The sequence below is a fragment of the Eptesicus fuscus genome, chromosome 5 (assembly GCF_027574615.1).
Source record: "Eptesicus fuscus isolate TK198812 chromosome 5, DD_ASM_mEF_20220401, whole genome shotgun sequence".
NCBI classification, from domain to species: Eukaryota; Metazoa; Chordata; class Mammalia; order Chiroptera; family Vespertilionidae; genus Eptesicus; species Eptesicus fuscus.
In genome coordinates, this window is record NC_072477.1 from 56,234,654 (window position 1) to 56,254,988 (window position 20,335).

General features: G+C 41.3%; 1 protein-coding gene across 1 annotated transcript in view; it reads left to right on the plus strand.

Moving 5' to 3' along the window:
* Window positions 1–20,335, plus strand: part of MYO5A (myosin VA) — a 195,244-nt gene that overhangs the window by 73,831 nt on the left and 101,078 nt on the right. Inside the window, exons 5-7 of the mRNA XM_028147757.2 lie at window positions 11,120–11,276; window positions 16,324–16,467; window positions 20,219–20,300. Of these exons, the coding sequence (XP_028003558.1) occupies window positions 11,120–11,276; window positions 16,324–16,467; window positions 20,219–20,300 (383 nt within the window). The remainder of the gene's footprint in view (window positions 1–11,119; window positions 11,277–16,323; window positions 16,468–20,218; window positions 20,301–20,335) is intronic.

Below are 20,335 nucleotides of genomic sequence, written 5' to 3' on the forward strand. Positions count from 1 at the left end.
GGACATAGAAAGGGAGGCGACAGACAATTCTCAGGGGGAAGGGGGTCTGAGGGTGCAGGAAGAGATTGGACAAAAATCTTACACCTATGGATGAAGACAATGGCGGGGTGGGTAAGGGTATGGGGTGGGGTGGGGAATCAGGTGGAGGGGAGCTATGCGCGGGAGGTGGGGGTCAGAAGAGGAACACCTGTAATAATCATCTGAACAATAAAGATTTATAAAAAGAAATAAATTAATTAACACTCTCAGGTAAAAAAAAGTAAACAAACAAACAAATAAATAAAATAAAGGCCAGTGTTAATGAAAACCCTAAAAAAAAAGAGGGAGGCCCAGGCCAGCCAAGCCATTGCACCCCAGCCTGTCGCCTGCAGAGAGAGGCCACCGGTGGCAGGGGAGGGGGGGCAGCGCTGCACAGATGGCAAGCAGTGGCAGCGGCGGGAGTGGGGCCAGCTGCCTGCAGCCTGGGGAAGGAAAGCCCCGTTAGGCCCTGATCTCAGGCCAGGCCTAGGGACCCTACCTGAGGTGTCCCGGATTGTGAGAGGGTACAGGCCAGGCTGAAGGACCCCCCCCCCCCCAGTAACAAATAATAGAATTGAAAAAATAAATAATATGCACATGTTGTCATATATTAATAAGTGGTACTGTGAAAAAATAAAAAGGAGGTAGGGAATGCTGAGTGGGTCAGAGGTATATGTTATAGATTCAGGGAAAGCCTCATTGTAAAGCTACCTTTTCCTTTTTCTAAACTTAAAAAAAAAGTTCATATTTACAAAAAGGTTGAAAAATTGTATACTTCTGACACCTATGATCAGCTGCCATGTGGTACCAAGTACCCTACTTACGCAAATAGACTTGAAGGAATGCATGCTACCTGATAAGGAGAGTTTTATGTATGGTATGTAAAAGTGGATTAACTTGCATTAATTAATAACTGCCCTGTTTAGATTCCCACTAGGTGCCAAGCATGATGTCAACATACTACCTCTATCTAATCTTCATGACAGCCTGGGAGCAGACAGATGAAGAAAGTAACTTGTTTGGGTTATCATACTAATAGTTTCTGGGGATTGAGATTTGTATCCAGCTCCAAGACTCTGAAGCCTTGGCATTTAATTTTCTTATTTTCAGCTAAGTGGTCCTGCTCTAACACATCTATTCCCTCAAGTTAACAGTTTGTAATTCTATTTCTGGACCTTTTATTCAGTGTAGAATAGCCTTTTTCATGCTCCTTTATCTGCCTGATTTTTGTTTATTCTTTATGATTCCACTCAAATTTTACTTTTAGACCACCTCAGCTCCCAGTAAGTGATGCCTCTTCAGAATTTTTTATTATATGAATTTGGAACTTGCTGAATACTCTCTACTCCATAGGATTCAGTAGGAATAAAATACAGTAAGTGTAAGAGTCTGTACAAGTTATAAACAAATATAATTAGCTATTTCTTTTATGGTATCTTTATATTAATCTCAGAGGCTCTGTACTGATGGAACAAAATGTCAGATTATGTGAGAGGACCTGACAGCCATATGACAGGCTTCTGACCAGGAATTTCATGACCTCAGCATGTATCTCTAGGGAATGCTTATTTTCACTTTCTGAATAGTCTCCTTGCCTCTCTAAAGCACAGCTTTCACCAGTGCAAGCACACTCTTTTATCGTAAATATTTACACTTCAAAAGTAATACTTAATATTGTCATTGTGAACTCATTGTCTAGTAGAAATCTTTTTTTAAAATATATATATTTTGTTGGTTTTTTACAGAGAGGAAGGGAGAGGGATAGAGAGTTAGAAACATCGACGAGAGAGAAACATCCATCAGCTGCCTCCTGTACGCCCCCCACTGGGGATGTGCCCGCAACCAAGGCACATGCCCCTGACCGGAATCGAACCCGGGACCCTTGAGTCTGCAGGCCGACGCTCTATCCACTGTGCCACACCGGCCAGGGCTAGTATAAATCTTTTCTTCTTGGGATTGATTTCAGAAGCAGAAATCATAGACAGCAGAGTAGCTTGATTTTGACAAGTGATAATAATGTAGGAAAACTTAGCATTTCTCTTATAAGGGAGATAGGGACCAAAGTATCAAGTGAAGCCACATCTTTAAGTCACCACAGTAAAAACACAGCTTTGGAAGAAAGCAATATATTACATGTTTTCTTGTTTTAATGAGGGATCAAATGAAGGGAGAAATCATTAGATTGATTGCCTACAAAAAAGTAGAACTCTAGCCCAGACAGTATGGCTCAATGGTTGAGCATCAACTCATGAACCAAGAGGTCCCTGATTCGATTCCTGGTCTGGGCACATGCCCAGATTGCAGGCTTGATCCCCAGTGGGGAGCAGGCAGGAGATAACCAATCGATGATGTCTCTCTCTTGATGTTTCTATCCCTCTCTCTTCCTCTCTCTTTCTCTCTCTAAAAAATCAATGTAAACATATTTTTTTTAAAAGTAAAACTAGGTTTTGTTTCATGGAGCATGTTCGCTTATAAGCTAAAAATTAGATCCAGGTGCTTGTACACTTTATCAGGGTAGGTGGCAACACTCAGTGGGTGATTATTAGAAAGTAAATATCACCATGGGTGGATATATTAAATTGTTCTGCATGAGTCAGGTCTGTAGTTGCATTTCTTTGTTTCCTCATTAATGACCTGGATGTGAATTGAAAGTATGTTCATTACATTTACAGAGGACAAGTTGATGGTATTGGAAGATATGAATAGTATTCAATGTGCTCATGATAGAGAGTTTACATTTTTAAATGGTAAAGTTTAGAAGGAAAAAAATCTATAAAATAATACACTTGATACAAAATGAAAATTTAATACATATAAGGAAAGGCTGGAGAGACCAAAGAGATATAGATATTGGACTAAATAGATATAGATACTAAACAGATATAGATACTGAGGACCATAGAAAGAAAATAAACTAAAGCACAAAACCTCTCTCTTGCATCAAACCAGAGTGGATATTGTGTTCATGAATAATTTTTTCCTGGGGTTTTGGGTGCCTCCACATAGTTTAATTCTCAGTTCTTTTTCTCACACAATCTGGTTTATACTAATAACTACATAAGAGTCAATTTAGGCATCACCGCCTCTAGAAAACGTTTCCTGACGTCCCCTTCTTACCTATTCCGGAAATTCTGTGCCCTTCTTCCTAGTATCCTGGATAGACCTCTTTTCTAGCAATTATCCACTGTATTTTAACCTTGTACTTTCCACTCTCCTGCAATAAGCTACGACCCTAAAATATTTTATCTTCATAAAGTGTTTAGCATTTGTGGCTGCTCATTACATGTTTGTTGAATGAAAGAATAAAGCAATATTTTTAGGTGGGGGCTTTTAGTTCACATTAAGAGCCTCTGTGCCACCATTGACTGAAACAGATCAGAAGAGCTCACCTCTACTCCAAGACACCAGTACACAAACCAATTAGAATCACTGTAGAGGCCCTTGAGAGGCCTGGCCACACCTGAAATCATAAATCTTTGGTTTATGCATCCCTAGGATGCTCCAGATTGATCTGTCTTTGAGGAGTGGAGAATCTCTCTTCCTTAATTAGTTTTTTTATCAGGCCCTTGAAGTGTGATACCTGCTATATCCCAAAAGTAGAAAGAAGGTTCTTATAAGGACAAGAGCACCCAAAGTATTATGAATAGTGACTGATCGGCTAATCAAAATTTCGTAGAATTATACATTTTTTACATGAATAGAACAATCTGAAGGCCACAGCTCAAATGAAAAATAAAAAAATTTATCCCTGATGTTTTTTTGTCTGTTTTCTTTCTATCTTTATCATACCCTTGTTTTTCCCTTTGTATGTCTTTAATTGGTATTACCCTTCTCCCTTCAGTATCTCTACTTGGCTCTTAACTCTTGTCCTACTTTTTTGACATTTCTTCCTATGGCCACATAGAACTGAAAAACATTTTAAAGACCGTATTGTACTTACTTTATAAAGATTTCTGATTCCTGTTCTTAATTTAAAAGCAAGTCAATGGATCATCTTACATTTTTCTCTTTGTAGCCCTTTATTGATTCTGGCCATCTCTAATTCAGGGGTTCTCCAGAGAAGAAATGTTGCCCATCTCATATTTGGCCATTCAAGACTCTGAGTATCTGTAGGCCTGCCCTGTTCTGGTTCCAAGAGTTTACCCTGGCATAGAGTGCAGGCTGTGGCCAACCCAACATCTAAAAAATCAACTACAAAGTTAGTTGGACTTTTAGATCATAGCATTTTAGCTTTTGAGAGGTCTTTAGATGCTCTTTAATCTTAAAGATGAGAAAACCGTGACCCAGAGAGGTTATGTAATTGCTCAACACCATCAAGCTGGTAAATGTCAGAGTAGGACTGGAATCTGGATTCAGAGAAGTTTATATAATGGAAGAGTGGTGCTTATTTATATACTAGAGGCCCAGTGCTCAAAATTCGTGTACAGAGGGTGGGGGGTGTCCCTCAGCCCAGCCTGCACCCTCTCCAATCTGGGACCCCTCGAGGGATGTCAGGCTACTGGGCTGATCAAGGGAAGGCACCAGCTCCATTATCCCGCTGCTGTAGCCACTGCCAGCCACTGCAGCCACCAAGATGTTTTCATCAACATGGACTCCAGTCCCTTCACTGTGAAAAAATGACAACTTTCTTTAGGCATTTTCAAGATGTATCTTTCATAGGATATGACATTTCTTTCTTTCTTTTTTTTTTATTTATCCTCACCTGAGGATATGTTTCCATTGATTTTTAGAGAGTGTGGAAGAGAGAGGGAGAGACAGAGAGAAACATCAATGTGAGAGGGACACTTTGATTGGTTGCCTCCTGCATGAGCCCTGACCTGGGCCCCAGCCAGGGAGGAGCCTGTAACCTAGGTACATGCCCTTGATCAGAATCGAACCCAGACCCTGTGGTCAGCAGGCTGAGGCTCTATCCACTGTGCCAAACCAGCTAGGGCAGGATATGACATTTCTTAGTCCCTCCAGCAGCGGACCTTCATTTTTTCCTCCAGGAGTGTGGTGGAAAAACCCTAGATCACCTTCTTGGATTCTATAACCCAAGTTACCAAGAACACTGCAAGTGGCGGCGTACAGGGAGCTTAGCCAATGAGCTGTCAGAAAAGGTATTTACTCTCAAACTGGTTTGGCTCAGTGGATAGACTGTGGGCCTGCAGACTGAAGGATCCCAGGTTTGATTCCTGTTAAGGGCATGTACCTTGGTTGGAGGCACATCCCCAGTGGGGAGTGTGCAGGAGGCAGCTAATCGATGTTTCTCTCTCATTGATATTTCTGACTGTCTATCCCTCTCCCCTCTTCTCTGTAAAAAAAATCAATAATATATATATATTTTTAAAAAGGTGTTTCCTCTGCAGCTCATGCAGCCCCTGTGTTGTGTCCACTGGGCTAGGGCATGTCCCTGCCACCCGGTGGTAGCCGCCGGGGTCTTCGCACACCCCAGAGGCTGGCAGTCATCCCCCTGTCGAAGGCGCTGGGCTGGGGGGCATGGACACAAACCGCCACTTGGTGCCGGAGCTCGCACAAGCCACTGGGGGTGGGGCAGGAACATCCCTGTCACCCAATGCTCCCGAGGCCAGCAGACAGCCCCACCATGGGCGCCAGGCTGGGGGGCATGCAGGGACCCCTGGGCCGCATGCAGCGGTGGCCGCCGGGGTCTCCGCACACCCAGAGGCCAGCAGCCAGCCCCCCAGTCATGGGCGCCGGGCTGGGGGCGTGGACCCAAACCACCGCTTGGTGCTGAAGCATTCGCAAGCGGCTGCACCTATAGGCTCGAAGTGGCCAGGGGGCATTCTGGGACCCCTGCCGCTCAGGGTCTAAGCGCGGGCCTACAGGCTAGGAGCGGCCTGGGTCCAGAGGATGTTCCCGGGACCCAGGCTGCTCAGTGCCTGCATATGCAAATTAACCACCATCTTTGTTGGGTTAATTTACATACTCGCTCTGATTGGCTGGTGGGCGTAGCGGAGTGATGGTTAATTTGCATGTTTCTCTTTTATTAGATAGGATTGGAATGGTCTATGGGGCTTGGGAAAAAAAGAATTCTCTCTGCCAAAAAGTCAGGAATAATAAAGTAAGAAAGAGCCTTGGCCGGTGGTGTTCAGTGGTTAGAGCGTTAGCCTGCAGACCAAAGGGTAGAGGGTTCGATTCCCGGTCAGGGGCACAAACCTGGGTTGTGGGTTAGTTCCCTGGCCACCATCAGGGGCAAATGTGGGAGGCAACTGGTCAGTGTGTCTCTCACATTGATGTCTCTCTCCCTCTCTCCCTCTCTTCCTCTCTCTCTCTCTCTCTCTCTCTGCCTTCTTGCCTCCCTCCCGCTCTTTCTCCCTTCCACACTCTTTAAAAAATTGATGGAGCCCTAGCCGGTTTTGCTCAGTGGTAGAGTGTCAGCCTGTGGACCTAAGGGTCCCAGGTTCAATTCCCGGTCAGGGCACATGCCTGGGTTGCAGGCTTGATCCCCAGTATGGGGCATGCAGGAGGCAGCCAGTCCATGATTATCTCTCATCATGGATGTTTCTATCTCTCTCTCCCTCTCCCTTCCTCTCTGAACTCAATAAAAATATTAAAAAATAAAAAATAAAAAAAATAAAAAATGGAAAAATATCCTCGGGTGAGGATTAAAAAAAAAAGGAAAGAAAGAATAAAGTCCCTTATAAACATTTAAAAACTGTTAGCATTAATTTTTTTTAATATATTTTTATTGATTTCAGAGAGGAAGGAAGAGGGAGAGATAGATACATCAATGATGAGAGAGAATCATTGATCGGCTGCCTCCTGCACGCCCCCCACTGGGGGTTGAGCCTGCAACCCAGGCGTATGCCCTTGACCGGAATTGAACCTGGGACCCTTCAGTCCGCAGGCCGATGCTTTATCCACCGAGCCAAACAGGCTAGGGCAGCATTAATTTTTTAACTGGTGCTAGGGTTGTGTTATTTGTATTTTTCTGATTCTGCCTTTGAGAGTTACTCTGTTTCTATGCCACTGCTGAGGTCTTAATGTTCTTCAGAATTGTTCTTTGAGTAATACAGATATTACCTTTTATATAAAAAATAATGTTCCTTTAAAACATTCAAAAATTGTTGTTTATATGAATACTAGAAGCCCATTGTACGAAGTTTCGTGCAATAGACCTTCCTTCACCTTGCTGCCGGCACCAGTTTTCCGCCAGCACCAGTTTTCCTCTGGCCACCCGCCGATCGGACTGCCTCCCGCCAGCGCGATTGGCCACCCCGAGTTCCTCCAGCGCCGTTTCCTCTGGCCACCCGCCGATCGGAGTGCCTCCCGCCAGCGCTCGATCGGTGGGTGGCCAGAGGAAAACTGGTGCTGGCGGAAAACTGGTGCCGGCAGCCATGCAATCAGCCACCCCGAGTTCCGCCACTGGCGCCTTCTGCCGGCCCTATGGGTCCTCCCGCAACGCTGGCCGTTGGGGCCGGCGAGAGGAACGGGTCCCCGCCCCCCGCTCCTCCCGCCAGCCCAATCAGCCACCCTGAGTCCCGCCCCCAGCCTCCCACTGGCCCAATCGTGGGCGTAGCGGAGTGATGGTTATTTGCATACTTCCCTTTTATTAGGTAGGATAGGCTTATGAATCATGGAAAAAATGTGTCTGGCATGTGCTTGACATCAGAATGTATATGTGTGTATTTGTACAAATCTGATTTGTTTGAACAGTCCTTGATCTTATTGCCTTTAATATTTTTCTTCTTGTTCATATTATAGGAAAGGGCTCTCCATATGGATTTTTAGTGTGTTTTTTTTAATACATTTTGTCATTAAAACATGAAATAAGTAGCTTTTCAAAGGCAGTGTAGTTTAGGATAGCCGTTCTATTAATATATCCTTTCATCAGACTAGTGGCAGCTTCCTCAGCTTGTTTGCTATTAGAAGTGCTGGGAGAATTTTGTCAAGTTAGCTAGCACACAGGGTATAGTGACAGAACTGATCATGCAAGAATCAGGAAAAGGTAATTTTTCTAATCATATTGTAGAAGGTAATCTGAGGACTACTGATACTGTTTCTTTTTTTCTTTCCTTTTTTTTCTTTTTTTTTTTTTTTACTGTTTCTTAATTCATGTATTGAAAAAGATAAATTCTGAGGACATTGTAATGACTAAAAGAAAGGACATTGGTACCACAATGAGAACTGTTTTACTAGTGATTCATCTTGAAATCAGCCATGAATGAACAGAGGCCATGAGAGTATCCAGTATAGTCTAGAAATTAAAATAAAAAGGAAATGAGATGGTGAGTATGACATACAGGAAGTTTCACAGAAACGGGATTACATACAAGCTTGTTCTGTGAGGACTGGACGTCCCTTAGTGTGTCATCAAGGTCCTCAATATGGGAGTCAGAGTTTCAGGAACAGCTGCTATGTGGCGCTGGTGTGTGATGTGAATTGCTGAATCAGGCATGTATTATACTCCTATTGTATTTTCAAGGCCTGTGAAATAAGTCAGTGAACCTCATTTTCTCAAAGAAAAAAGAACCTTTTCCTTAGAAAAGTTGTAAATTTCTACTTCGGAAATTTATTACCAAGTACTGTTGATTACTACATTTTGTATCTCTTAAACAATTTGTCTCTCTCAATAATAACCTTTGTTCTTACTTGGACCTTTACCACCATATTCCACATTGCTGCCAGAGTGATTTTATTAACTGAGTTGTGTTATTTTCTGTTTAAAGCCTTGCAAAAGCACTCCATGACCTTTAAGTAAACTTCAAATTCTTTAACATCTCATGTAAAGCCTTTATGACCCAGTTCTTGCTAACTTCTGCAGCCTTATCTGTCATCAGTCCATGTTCCAGCCAAAGTTAGTTACCCAATTTTCCCTAACTTCTCATGTATCTGAGCTTTTTTATGTTACCTCCTTTCCCTGGAATGTTCCCTTCCTAACTTCCTCATCCCTTACTTGTTTTCTCCTACTCCTCCTTTCTAGACCTTGCTCAGGTATCATCTCCAGGGAGTCTTCCTTGATCGCCTCCTTCTCTTAGTGCTCCATCACATATATTATAATCTTGAAATAAATAGTAGTCTGTTTTTCCTATTAGACTATCAGCCACTTGAGGATGCAAATCATGGTTTATGTAAATTATATTTCTAGGATTTAGTAAAATGTTAGTCAAGTAGTAGGTGTTTGATAAATATTTGTTGGATAAATAAATCTCTTAAAAGATAAAAAGATCACCTTCTGTAGTGTAATAACCTCCCTCATTTGTGGCCTTGTAGGATAGTTCCACTAAAAATTTTGAAGTCATCTTGTCTTTGTAAATTAAGGGTACAATTGATACCACCTTTATGTATTTGCTCAGTTGTTTGTTTGTTTTTGTGAAAGTTTTTAACTTTTTTTCAGAATTTGGTATTATAGGCATTGCTTACATGTAGCCACCCAGGCAGATCAATCCTTTGCAGCTGTTGTCATAATCAATATCAATATCTATAGTCATATTAATCCAGCAGTGAGGCCCCACTGATCTCGCAGCTGGGCAGAGTCTTTGCTTAGCTTCACCATATTCCGGTTATTTTGAACACATAGATATAGCCTGGGGAACAATTGGTGGTAGAAAGGAGATAGTTATTCTTAATGAAACATGACAGAAGAGCAAAAAAGTTGCTTTTAGGAAGAGCTCCATGAAATATATATCCCATTTGTATTTTTGGTGGATATGATAAAAATTTTAGCCAAGTCTATCAATCTTTCACAATTCCCAGATGCAAAAGAAAAGACATCATAATTTTCTACAAAAACCTGTTTTGTAGGCAGCTATCAAAGTCAATCTAACTTTTTCCTCTGCTTCAGTGGCTTCCTAATGGTGAAAAAATGGAATGGGAGAGTATATGCATTTTAGATATATAAATAATTATATGAGAGTCATAGATTTCTGTGGAGGAAAAAGTTTCCTATATTATTGATCGAGCATGTATTGTTGCTTAGCTCCACTGTTTTCTAGCTTGAAAATTATTAATATCTACATATGTTTATTTTCATTAATATTCACCAAAAGTCCTTAAGTGGGAAAAAAAAGGCTGCAAGAGATGAGTCCAGATTATGGGATCTATAAGTGTAGTTAAGCTAGGGGACACTTAACTTTCTGAACCCCAGTTCTCTCACCTGTCACATGACATCCAGAATGGGCATGAAATTACATGAAGACACTGTGTACAATTCCTGACACATAGCAGGTACTCAAAAATGTTACTTAGGATAAGATTTAATATAAGTCAGGCTGGTTCTAGGCATCTCTGTTTGCTCATCCCATTTATTTTCTTCTTGCTCAGTTATTTTGATGAATTAAAGCTGATATCTGGCTTTGTCTCAGGAAATGGGCGTTTACTGCTCCTATCCTAGTTGAAATAATAGACAAAAGTAGAAAGATTGATTTCTAGGCGTGGTTTTCATTGAAGTTCAATTTACTTATAGACAATACAGATTTATTGAGCATTTGTGATGTGTCAGGCTCTGGACTAGGTGCTGGATATTAAAGATAAAGATGACATAGGTCCTTATCCCCAAAGAAACGATAGTCTTATGAGCAAGGTCATCACTTAGAGTTTTTGAGTCGTTGTGTGAATGAAGTAAAGAAATAATAATGACAATCTTTGAGTTCTGACCTATCTGAACAAATCAGCCAACAAATGAAGTATTTCTTCTCTGGTAGTGAGGATATCTTGTGGGAGACACTATTTTATGAACTATTAGCTAATAGACAATTTATCATTTTAATTAAATAGGATTTTTTTCTAAATTCCTTTGCTATAACTCCTTTCTGTATAGAGGTGGTAGACAATGGTACTGTAATGTACCAAAATAATTTTCTAGAAATAAAATAATGTTTGAGATATGTACACACACAAAAATTCAGAGACCCTTGATTTCAGATTTATCCTTAGATGTGATGCTCTCTAATTTAAAACTTGATATTTTCTCCCTCTCTGTTCCTTGATAGTTTATAAGTAGTTATTTTTATTAGGAAATGTCATTCTTAACTTCTTTCCCACATTGTTGCATGTATGAACCCGTAGAAACTCACCGTGGCTTATTGATGGGAACACAGAGGAAATGTTAATTACATTCAGAAGTGGGTAGCCCTGTCAGTTACTCTTCTTTGTTTTACAGAGATGAACGAAATCAGTCCATCATTGTAAGTGGAGAGTCTGGGGCAGGAAAAACAGTCTCAGCTAAGTATGCCATGCGATACTTTGCCACTGTAAGTGGTTCTGCCAGTGAAGCCAATGTTGAGGAAAAGGTCTTGGCCTCCAACCCCATCATGGAGGTAAGACAGCAGGCTTGCCTTCTTACTATATTCTCTTGTTAAGAAGATACAGCACATGTGAGAAAGTCTGGAATCTCCTATCCACTAAAAGTAGGAAAATACTTTTTCACATGTTAGTGAGAGATCTAGAAACAATAAATATTTAAGAAGTTAGATATTTTGAGTAAAGTTCAGCTGTAGAGGAATTTACTTTATTTCATAATCCTGCATTTTCAACCTAGCATTGAATTGTTGCCTCTAAAGAGCTGGCAATGCTACTTTATTTCTTAAAGTTTCTTTCTCGTAGTTAATTGACTCAAATCTATTGCTCCTTGGAAGTATAAGTTATTAATTTCCCCTCAATCCGGGGTTCTTATTTAAGCTCCTTCCAAAATATAGGATTCACTGTGTTCGAGCATGAATGGGTTTCATTATTCCTTTGTTCACATTTCATTTTCTGTACTTAGCCCAACCTGTTTAGCTATAAAATTTGAATTTTTTTCCAGATTTGAACTATAAACTTAAAACATGATTTTGTAAACATTTTCCTTCATGTTTCTGTCAAGCATATCACACAATTTTAGGTTAGAAAAAGAAATTCAATAACTATAAATTCTTGAGAAAGGAAGAACTTTTTAAAAGTGGAATATGTATATCAAGTAGAAAATGCTTGTGCCAAAGAAAATGGACCTATTTGTGTGAGAATTTTAGTATTTTTAAGTAGAGAATTATCTGTCTGATATGATTCTAGGAAAGTTACATTTTAAGTACTCCCATTAAATGGAGAAAAATAAGTCTTATTAAATGGAGAGAAATTAGTTTTCAGAAACAAATCTTTCTTATTAAAACTCAAATCAGCATATTTTACTCCTGTTTTTTTCTTTGTCAAGCCTTATTTGCCACCCAAACACAGATGGAGTTTAGAACTGGCCTGGTGCACCCGTGGTACAAGTGGTTTTTGCAATAATCAGTCCAGAGGTAATTGTGCCTGGTTTGCGGTGCTGTGTGTGACACTTCAGAACAGATGCTGTGACCCACTGCTTATAGGGCTACCTCCTAGAACCGCAGGACTTCTGTTCTGGGGAAAGTGAAGAGGCCTCCTGGGCTGGGTGCACTGTGGAAAGAGAACTGGAAAAGTTTTCTGAAATAGCATGGACTGGAGGAAACAGAAGTTTGTGCCAGAAGAGAGTAGTAAAGATTTTAAGCAACTATTAAGATTTTGAAGAATTTAAGCTACAGTAGTGGGTGCTACTAGTATTAATATTGGGGCATTTCAGTCTGGAGAGCCAGTTTTGGGATTTGGCTCAGGAAACAACAGGGCTTCACTTCTTACCATTATTTTGACTGTTTTTGGTCATGACAGTGAATTCTTAGTATATGACAATAGTTTAGGCCATTCTTAGTTTCTAATGTTAGAATATGCCAAAGTCTTCATTGTGATGGTATCAGGAAATCCCATCTTTCCTAGGCCTGGACCATATAGTAATGTAAGTCTGGAATGAACCTGCTAAAATATGTCAATTTGAATGAAATAGTTTATGCTATATTCTCTTTCCAAAAATAGCTACATTGGTTTTTCTGCTACAGATTTCAGTTGTGTTAATGGAGTGATATTAAAAATTTGGAATAGCCACAGAGACTAATTTTTAATATGCTGATATAAGGAATTTGCCCTCTTTGCTAGGATGAGCAAAAAAAAAGATAAAGCCGTCAGTTATGCTTAGATACTTCCATCTTTATTTTTGTTTAGTTTTTCTATAAGAACTTGGAGAAAGAAAATTCAGTAAAGACAGAACTAATTTTAAAAAACTGTCAGTGAAGGCATCCCAATTTGAAAGATTAAAATGGAATATGGGGCTTATGAATGGTGACAACGAGTTTATAGTATAAGAAAAAAACCACATAGGTACAATATTGAATATGTTGCCCATAAAATTTGTAGCTTTAAACCTGCCTCAAGACTATGTTGTTGTATCAGAGCCCTTTACTTTGATTTCAAGAAAGGCGAGTCTGGATTGCCAATGATCTGCTGAAATGCCTCATTGGATAATGAGCATTCTTTATGGTTAACATCACAGCCCAGTGGCTAATAGGATTTGCACATTATCCTTCAAAAAGCAAGTTCCTCATCCTCAGCATGGGCTCCTTTTGCAAAATACAAATGATGTACAAAGAAATGATTCTTTTTGTTCTATTTTATCACGTTTTCATTTTCTCCCTTTCTCCTGGAAATTTTTGCCCTAAGATGGGACATAGAAGATTTTGGGGGCACATTGGGTCTTTCTTAATTGTTGTTTTTCATCTTCAGTAACTGTAGTTGAAGAATTTCATCTCCATTTAGTAAAGAAGAAGAATAAATCACTGAACATTTTACTGAAGTCAATAGTAAAATCAAGATCACAAATTTTCTCCTTTCCTGTAGCAATTTCTTGCTGAATGAAATGAAAATAACATTAAGGGAGGCTGTTGTAAATACTTTTAAAGCAGAGGAAACAGGGAGAATGGACAAAAGGTACTGTTTATATATAGAACCATCTTTCCATATCAGGTTCAAGGCTTAGAATCATGTCTTTTGATTTTAAAAGAACCTGAGAGCTCATCTATCCTAGGCAGTTTATACTTCGGGACACTAAAGCTCCTCAAAGGATTAAATCAGGGGAGGGGGTCATCCAGCCCACAGGCCGTATAAGGCCCACAAAATCATTTGGTCTGGCATGCCAAGGCATTAGGGGTGAGTTAATTAAATGTTTGACCAACTAGAGCAGGCTAATTTTTAAGTTGATAATTTTGTATGGCTCTTGAATGATGTTATTAATATCCAAATGGCCTTTGGCAGAAAAAAGGTTCTCCATCCCTGGATTAAATGATGGCAAGTTGGTAGTAGGACCTGGTCTGATATCCACATCTTTAGACTTCTGTTTCATTGGCTTTTTTTTTTTTTTTTACACCATTTTTTGCTCTGTGTATAAGTACCTTTTACTCAAAGGCAAAGGTGTATGTTTTAACACTTGCCTACCCACTGTCTCTTCTCATTGAGAACTGTATAGTATTGTTTAGGCAGGTTGGCCACTCTAACTTCCACTCTGAGTAGAGAGGAGAGAGATGCCATATAAAGGGTGAGATAAGGAAGGGAGGGAGGGGAAGCTGTAGCTCACCTTTCCCTAACTTGCTTAGATGCTGGCAGGAAAGAACTTAGGACAGTGCCTGGTAAGCACTCTGCAACTACTGCTGCTGCCAGTGCAACTACTGCTGCTGTAACCCTCCACCTGCTCTTTCACAGAATATATGGTGTTGAAAGGAAATTCTGCATTTATCATTAATTTCCTTTTCTAAACAAAATAAAAATAATGGGAATATATGGAGACTTTTTACTGTGCTTTTTATAATATCAAGAAGGGGAACCCTGGCTGGGTGGTGTGGCTCAGTTGCTTGGAGCGTCGTCACATACACCAAAAGGGTGTGGGTTCAATTCCGGTTTAGGGCACATATCTAGGTTGTGGGGTTTTTCCCCGGTTGGGGCATGTATTGGAGGCAACCAATCCATGTTCTCGTTCTCTCTCTCTCTCTCTCTCTCTCCCCCCTCCCCTTCCCCCCCTCCCCTTCCCTCTCTCCTCCCCTCCCTCCTCCCCTTCCTTCCTTCCTCCCCTCCTTCCTTCCCTCCCTCCCTCCCTCCCTCCCTCCCTCCCTCCCTCCCTCCTTTCCTCCTTCCTTCCTCTCTAAGATCAATAACAAAGCATATCCTCTAGTGAGGATTTTAGAAAAAGAAAAATGAAGGGGAATATTTGAGTAAATATCTTTATTGTTAAATTATGTCACTGTTATTTTTGCTGGGAAGATAGCTTTCAATCACTCTTTCCATTAAAAATATTAATTGAAATACAGCAGTATTCTCATTGCCAAAACAAAATAGAGCAATACCTGCCGTGTATTTCAGAGAGCAAAAATATTTTCTTTGATGGAGCAGATAGTCTAATATGTTGACTTTTGTGGCTATGCTACTTTTTTCATCACATATTTTCATTGCCCCCCCCCCTTTTATTTTAACACTCCAGAGCATTTTCATATCTTTCTTACTGCTATGGTTTCAATATACTAATCTTGATAGTCACAGACTGCACAAGTAAAATAATTAATCTTATGAAAGTATAATTTTGAAGATTTAATATATGCATTTTATGAACACTTGCTTTTCTAACTATACCGTGTTTTTTGCTTTGCCGGAAGAAAAATGTTAGAACCATGTTATCTTAATTTTTAAGATTACATTAAAAATTTAGAAGGTTACATTCTCTGCATTCTGTAGCAGATGTTTTGCAAGTTAGATAATATTACCAAAATCCAAAGCCAAATTTTACTGTCTCTGGTTTCTGAAAATGGTTTTGAATGGAATAATTACTAATTCTTCAACTGGACCTTTGTTGTCACAGGATGAGCTGATAGGAACTTCTGCTAAAAAGATCCTGAACACCAGCGCCACATTTTCAGGAGAATATTAATTTGGCTTAGCCAGCTTATTAAAAATAAAATAGACTTAAGATTTTTAAGAAATCAAAACCCTGATGTTTAACTAAGAGGGTTTGTGCCTTGGCAGCTCCCAGTGTTATCCGTTCTGTTTCTTTGCTGCCATGAATGAACATGTTCAGATACCACACATGGTGTATGAAGACCTCCCAGCTGTGGTTCAGGTTTACTGTTTATGAAAATAATTTGTGTGACAATAATAGGGCAGATGGAATCTATTAGTATATATCTGTGTGGTTGTGCAGTGAGCACAACATACACTTGTGCCCGCAGAGGCAATATTTGTTCTGGTCTTAAAAGAATCAGTTTTAAAGGATTGTGTTCTACTCTGTCCTTTCCGTGAACCAACTCTGTAAATGCTGTGTCATGAATTGCACTTCTAAAAGATGGTTTGACTTTGGGTGGTGGCCACACAGTGCAATATACAGATCTTGTATCACAGAAATGTACACTTGAAATCTATATGATCCTATTAACCAATGTTACCCCAATAAGTTTATTAAAAAAAATAATAAAATCTTATCCCCTCCCCCTCCTTGTTTCTTAGTCAATTGGAAATGCTAAGACAACCAGGAATGATAATAGCAGCCGTTTTGGGAAGTATATTGAGATTGGTTTTGATAAGAGATATCGAATCATTGGTGCCAATATGAGAACTTACCTTTTAGAGAAATCCCGAGTGGTGTTCCAGGTAAGTTGGGCATGTACACATATACGTGTGTTAGGTTGCCATAGAATTCCAGAGCTCATGCTTGCTGGTTTGCATTTTATTTCCAGATATTCTTGAGTGTATTGTGACAATATTAGCACAAACCACATTTGGACTGAAACATGAAAATGATGCTTGCTGGAGGTGGGGTAATACCCATCAGACACAAGCATGTCAAAGTCACAGCCGGCAGGCTGCATACTTCATTTATTTAAAGGAGGCATGCGGCTCCCTGGCCGGGAGTTTGACATGCTTGCATCAGAGTAATGGTCTTTGGGGCTGGGCACTCATTTAGGTTTAATAGTTTTGACTGTTCCCAGCAGATGCTTGTAGGATAAGCTTAGTTAAGAAGAGGTGCTATTATTTTAGTCTTGTCTCTCTCTCATATATTTCAATTGATAGGAAAAACATTGGTTGATGCATTCAATGAGTTACAGTTTGAACTAAGTTTAAGAAAAAAAAATTATTGTTTTCTTTCCTTCTTCCTTCTCCTCTCTTAGAATATGATATTATTTAGATAGAATAAGGAGGGTTTAAAAAATCTTCACAACTCATTTGTAAACTACTGTCAACACATTCAAGTTTATACGTCTCTGCAGGAAATCCTTCACAAATCTGCTCCTGGTTCTTTTTTATCTGTAAGTGGGAAATAGTATAGATTACAACATGGGCAGGCATGATCGACATATTTACAGGCATGTGAAGGAAATATATTCTTATCATTGGAGAACTCCCAGTAGAAAGCTCCTAATGCCCCACTGCACACGGTGAGATCAGGGTTTCTGTAGCCTCTTAACTGGATGCCCACTGCACTCAAGTTCAGATTCCTCTGGCACTGCCATGTAGCAGCATCTCCAGTTTCCATTGCACAAGTCAGTTATGGTTTTGAAAGTGCCTGGGACATACTGAGAGTCATGAGTTTTGGCAGCCTGCAGTGACCCTGGCTTTGACGTTGGGCATGTGCCTGATTTGTGCATTTGTTTAGTCACATTCAACATAAAATATCTGATAGTAATGTGCATCTGTATAATACCTGAGTAAAGCAATAGCCACTCTTCTCCATTGTTTTAATATGGAGGTACACACAGAGCAATGTTAATACTTACACATATATACCTGCATAGGTTTTAAAAAATGTTTAGTAGCCTAAAGAAAGAATGGGGAAAATATGTAGATTTAAGAGAAAATTGGGTTTAAATAGTACAGATATGATTGATAGAGAAACAATTAAAGGTTAAGTGGGTATGGTGGCCAGAGGCTAGTAGGGCTTAAGACAGAATGTTAAGGCCTAATCCTATCTTATCTAGCGATATTGAAGCAATTATAGTTGTTGCCCAATTCCCAGGGCTAAGTAATATTGAGGATGCTTGGTATGCCAAAATGAGTCATATGGAGCCTAACTGATACTGCCCTCCATGTACAGAGGACCAAAGCATTTCTGTAGATTCACCCATTTTTCTAGTTGTCCGTGAGCCAAATTACCTGATCATGCTTATGATTATTTGTTGTACTGTTAATGTGTTCTGTGTCTTCTGTCCCTGTAATAGGTATTCTTGACCCAGCATCAGCTCCGTTTGGGCATCAAACCTGACCTTGGCCTTACTTGCACTTTTCTTTAGTCAGCTGAATACACTGAATAATTCAAGGATATGATAATAGAGTATAGTATTTAATTTTGTATGAATATTATTACAATATTATTACGACTGTATTTTTAAAGTATATACTAGTATGTGGAAAAATATTCAAGAAATATGAAGAAATTATTTTAGATTTGTACATGATTTATTTTATATTTTATAAAATATTTTGTTGATATCCTATCTAATAAAAGAGTAACATGCAAATTGATCATCACTCCAAGACACAAGATGGTCACCCCCATGTGGTCAAAGATGGTAGCCCCTATGTGGACACAAGATGGCCACCACAAGATGACCAGCAGGGGAGGGCAGTTGGGAGGGACCAGGCCTGCAAGGGAGGGCAGTTGTGGGCGATCAGGCCTGCAGGGGAGAACAGTTGAGGGGGACCCAGGCCTGCAGAGGAGAACAGTTGGGGGCGATCAGGCCAGCAGGGGAGGGCAGTTAGGGGTGACCAGGCCGGCAAGGGAGGGCAGTTAGGGGTGACCAGGCCAGCAGGGGAGGGCAGTTAGGGGCGACTAGGCAAGCAAGGGAGGGCATTTAGGGGCGACCAGGCCTGCAGTGGAGGGCAGTTGGGGGGGACCAGGCTGGCAAGGGAGGGCAGTTAGGGGGTGACTGGGCCTGCAGGGGAGGGCAGTTGAGGGGGACTCAGGCCTGCAGGGGAGGACAGTTGGGGGTGAGGGGGCCAGACCAGCTGGGGAGGACAGTTAGGGGTGACCAGGCCGGCAAGGGGTGACCAGGTCTGCAGGGGAGGGCAGTTGGGGGCGACCAGCTGGCAAGGGAGGGCAGTTAGGGGTGACAGGGCCAGCAGGGGAGGGCAGTTAGGGGCAACCAGGCCAGCAGGGGAGGGCAGTTGGGGGTGACCAGGCTGGCAAGGAAGGGCAGTTATGGGCAGCCAGGCTGGCAATGGAGGGCAGCTGGGGGTGACCAGGCCAGCAAGGGAGGGCAGTTAGGGGTGACTGGGCCAGCAGGAGAGGGCAGTTGGGAGGGACCAGGCCTGTAGGGGAGGGCAGTTGGGGGGGACCAGGCCTGCAGGAGAGGACAGTTGGGGGTGGGGGGACCAGGCCAGCAGGGGAGGGCAGTTAGGGGTGACCAGGCTGGCGAGAGAGGGTAGTTAGGGGTAACCAGGCATGCAGGGGAGGGCAATTAGGGGTGACCAGGCCTGCAGGGGAGGGCAGTTGGGGGCGACCAGACTGGCAAGGGAGGGCAGTTAGGGGTGACCGGGCCAGCAGGGGAGGGCAGTTGGGAGGGACAAGGCCTGCAAGGGAGGGCAATTGGGGTGGACCAGGCCTGCAGGGAAGGGCAGTTGGAGGGGACCAGGCCTGCAACGGAGGGCAGTTAGGGGCAACCAGGTTGGCAAGGGAGGGCAGTTAGGAATGACCGGGCTAGCAGGGGAGGGCAGTTGGGGGCAACCAGTCCAGCAGGGGAGGGCAGTTAGGGGTGACCAGGCAGCAGGGGAGGGCAATTAGGAATGACCGGGCTAGCAGGGGAGGGCAGTTGGATCGGGCCTAAATGGGCAGTCGAACATCCCTCAAGGGGTCCCAGATTGGAGAGGGTGCAGGCTGAGCTGAGGGACACCACACCACCCTGTGCACGAATTTCGTGCACTGGGCCTCTAGTTAAAATATATAAGCCAAAATAAACTAGATGTAGTGTATTTGTGAATTTCTTAAAACAGCCACAGTCCTGTCTACATTATGGTCAAGGTTAGATATTCTTTGTCATCCAAGGTGTTAGGAAGACTATGAATCTAAGAGGCATTGTGAGAAAATACTTAGTATTCTAAAAAAATTATTTTAGCTTCCCTCCAAGGCAATGATCTCTTATGACAATGGCGTATATCAAGCTGTTCACAAGTTCAGAAAGCATTACTATTAGATATTTTATGTTGAATATGACTAACAGATGCACACATACCCATTTGCACATGGCTAATAAATCATAAGATTTAGTAATCATAAAAACATATTAGGAAATTTGGGAAAGGACAGATTATTGCACCAAGATAATTAAATATTAAATTTTTATTTATGTTTGAATTTTCTGTGTTTTAGATTAAAATGCTGTAATTGAAAACTCTTCTTATTTTAAAGGCAGAAGAGGAAAGAAACTATCATATCTTTTATCAGCTTTGTGCCTCAGCAAAGTTACCTGAATTTAAGATATTGCGATTAGGTAAGAATATGGCATTAGACTTATTGCACTAGTAT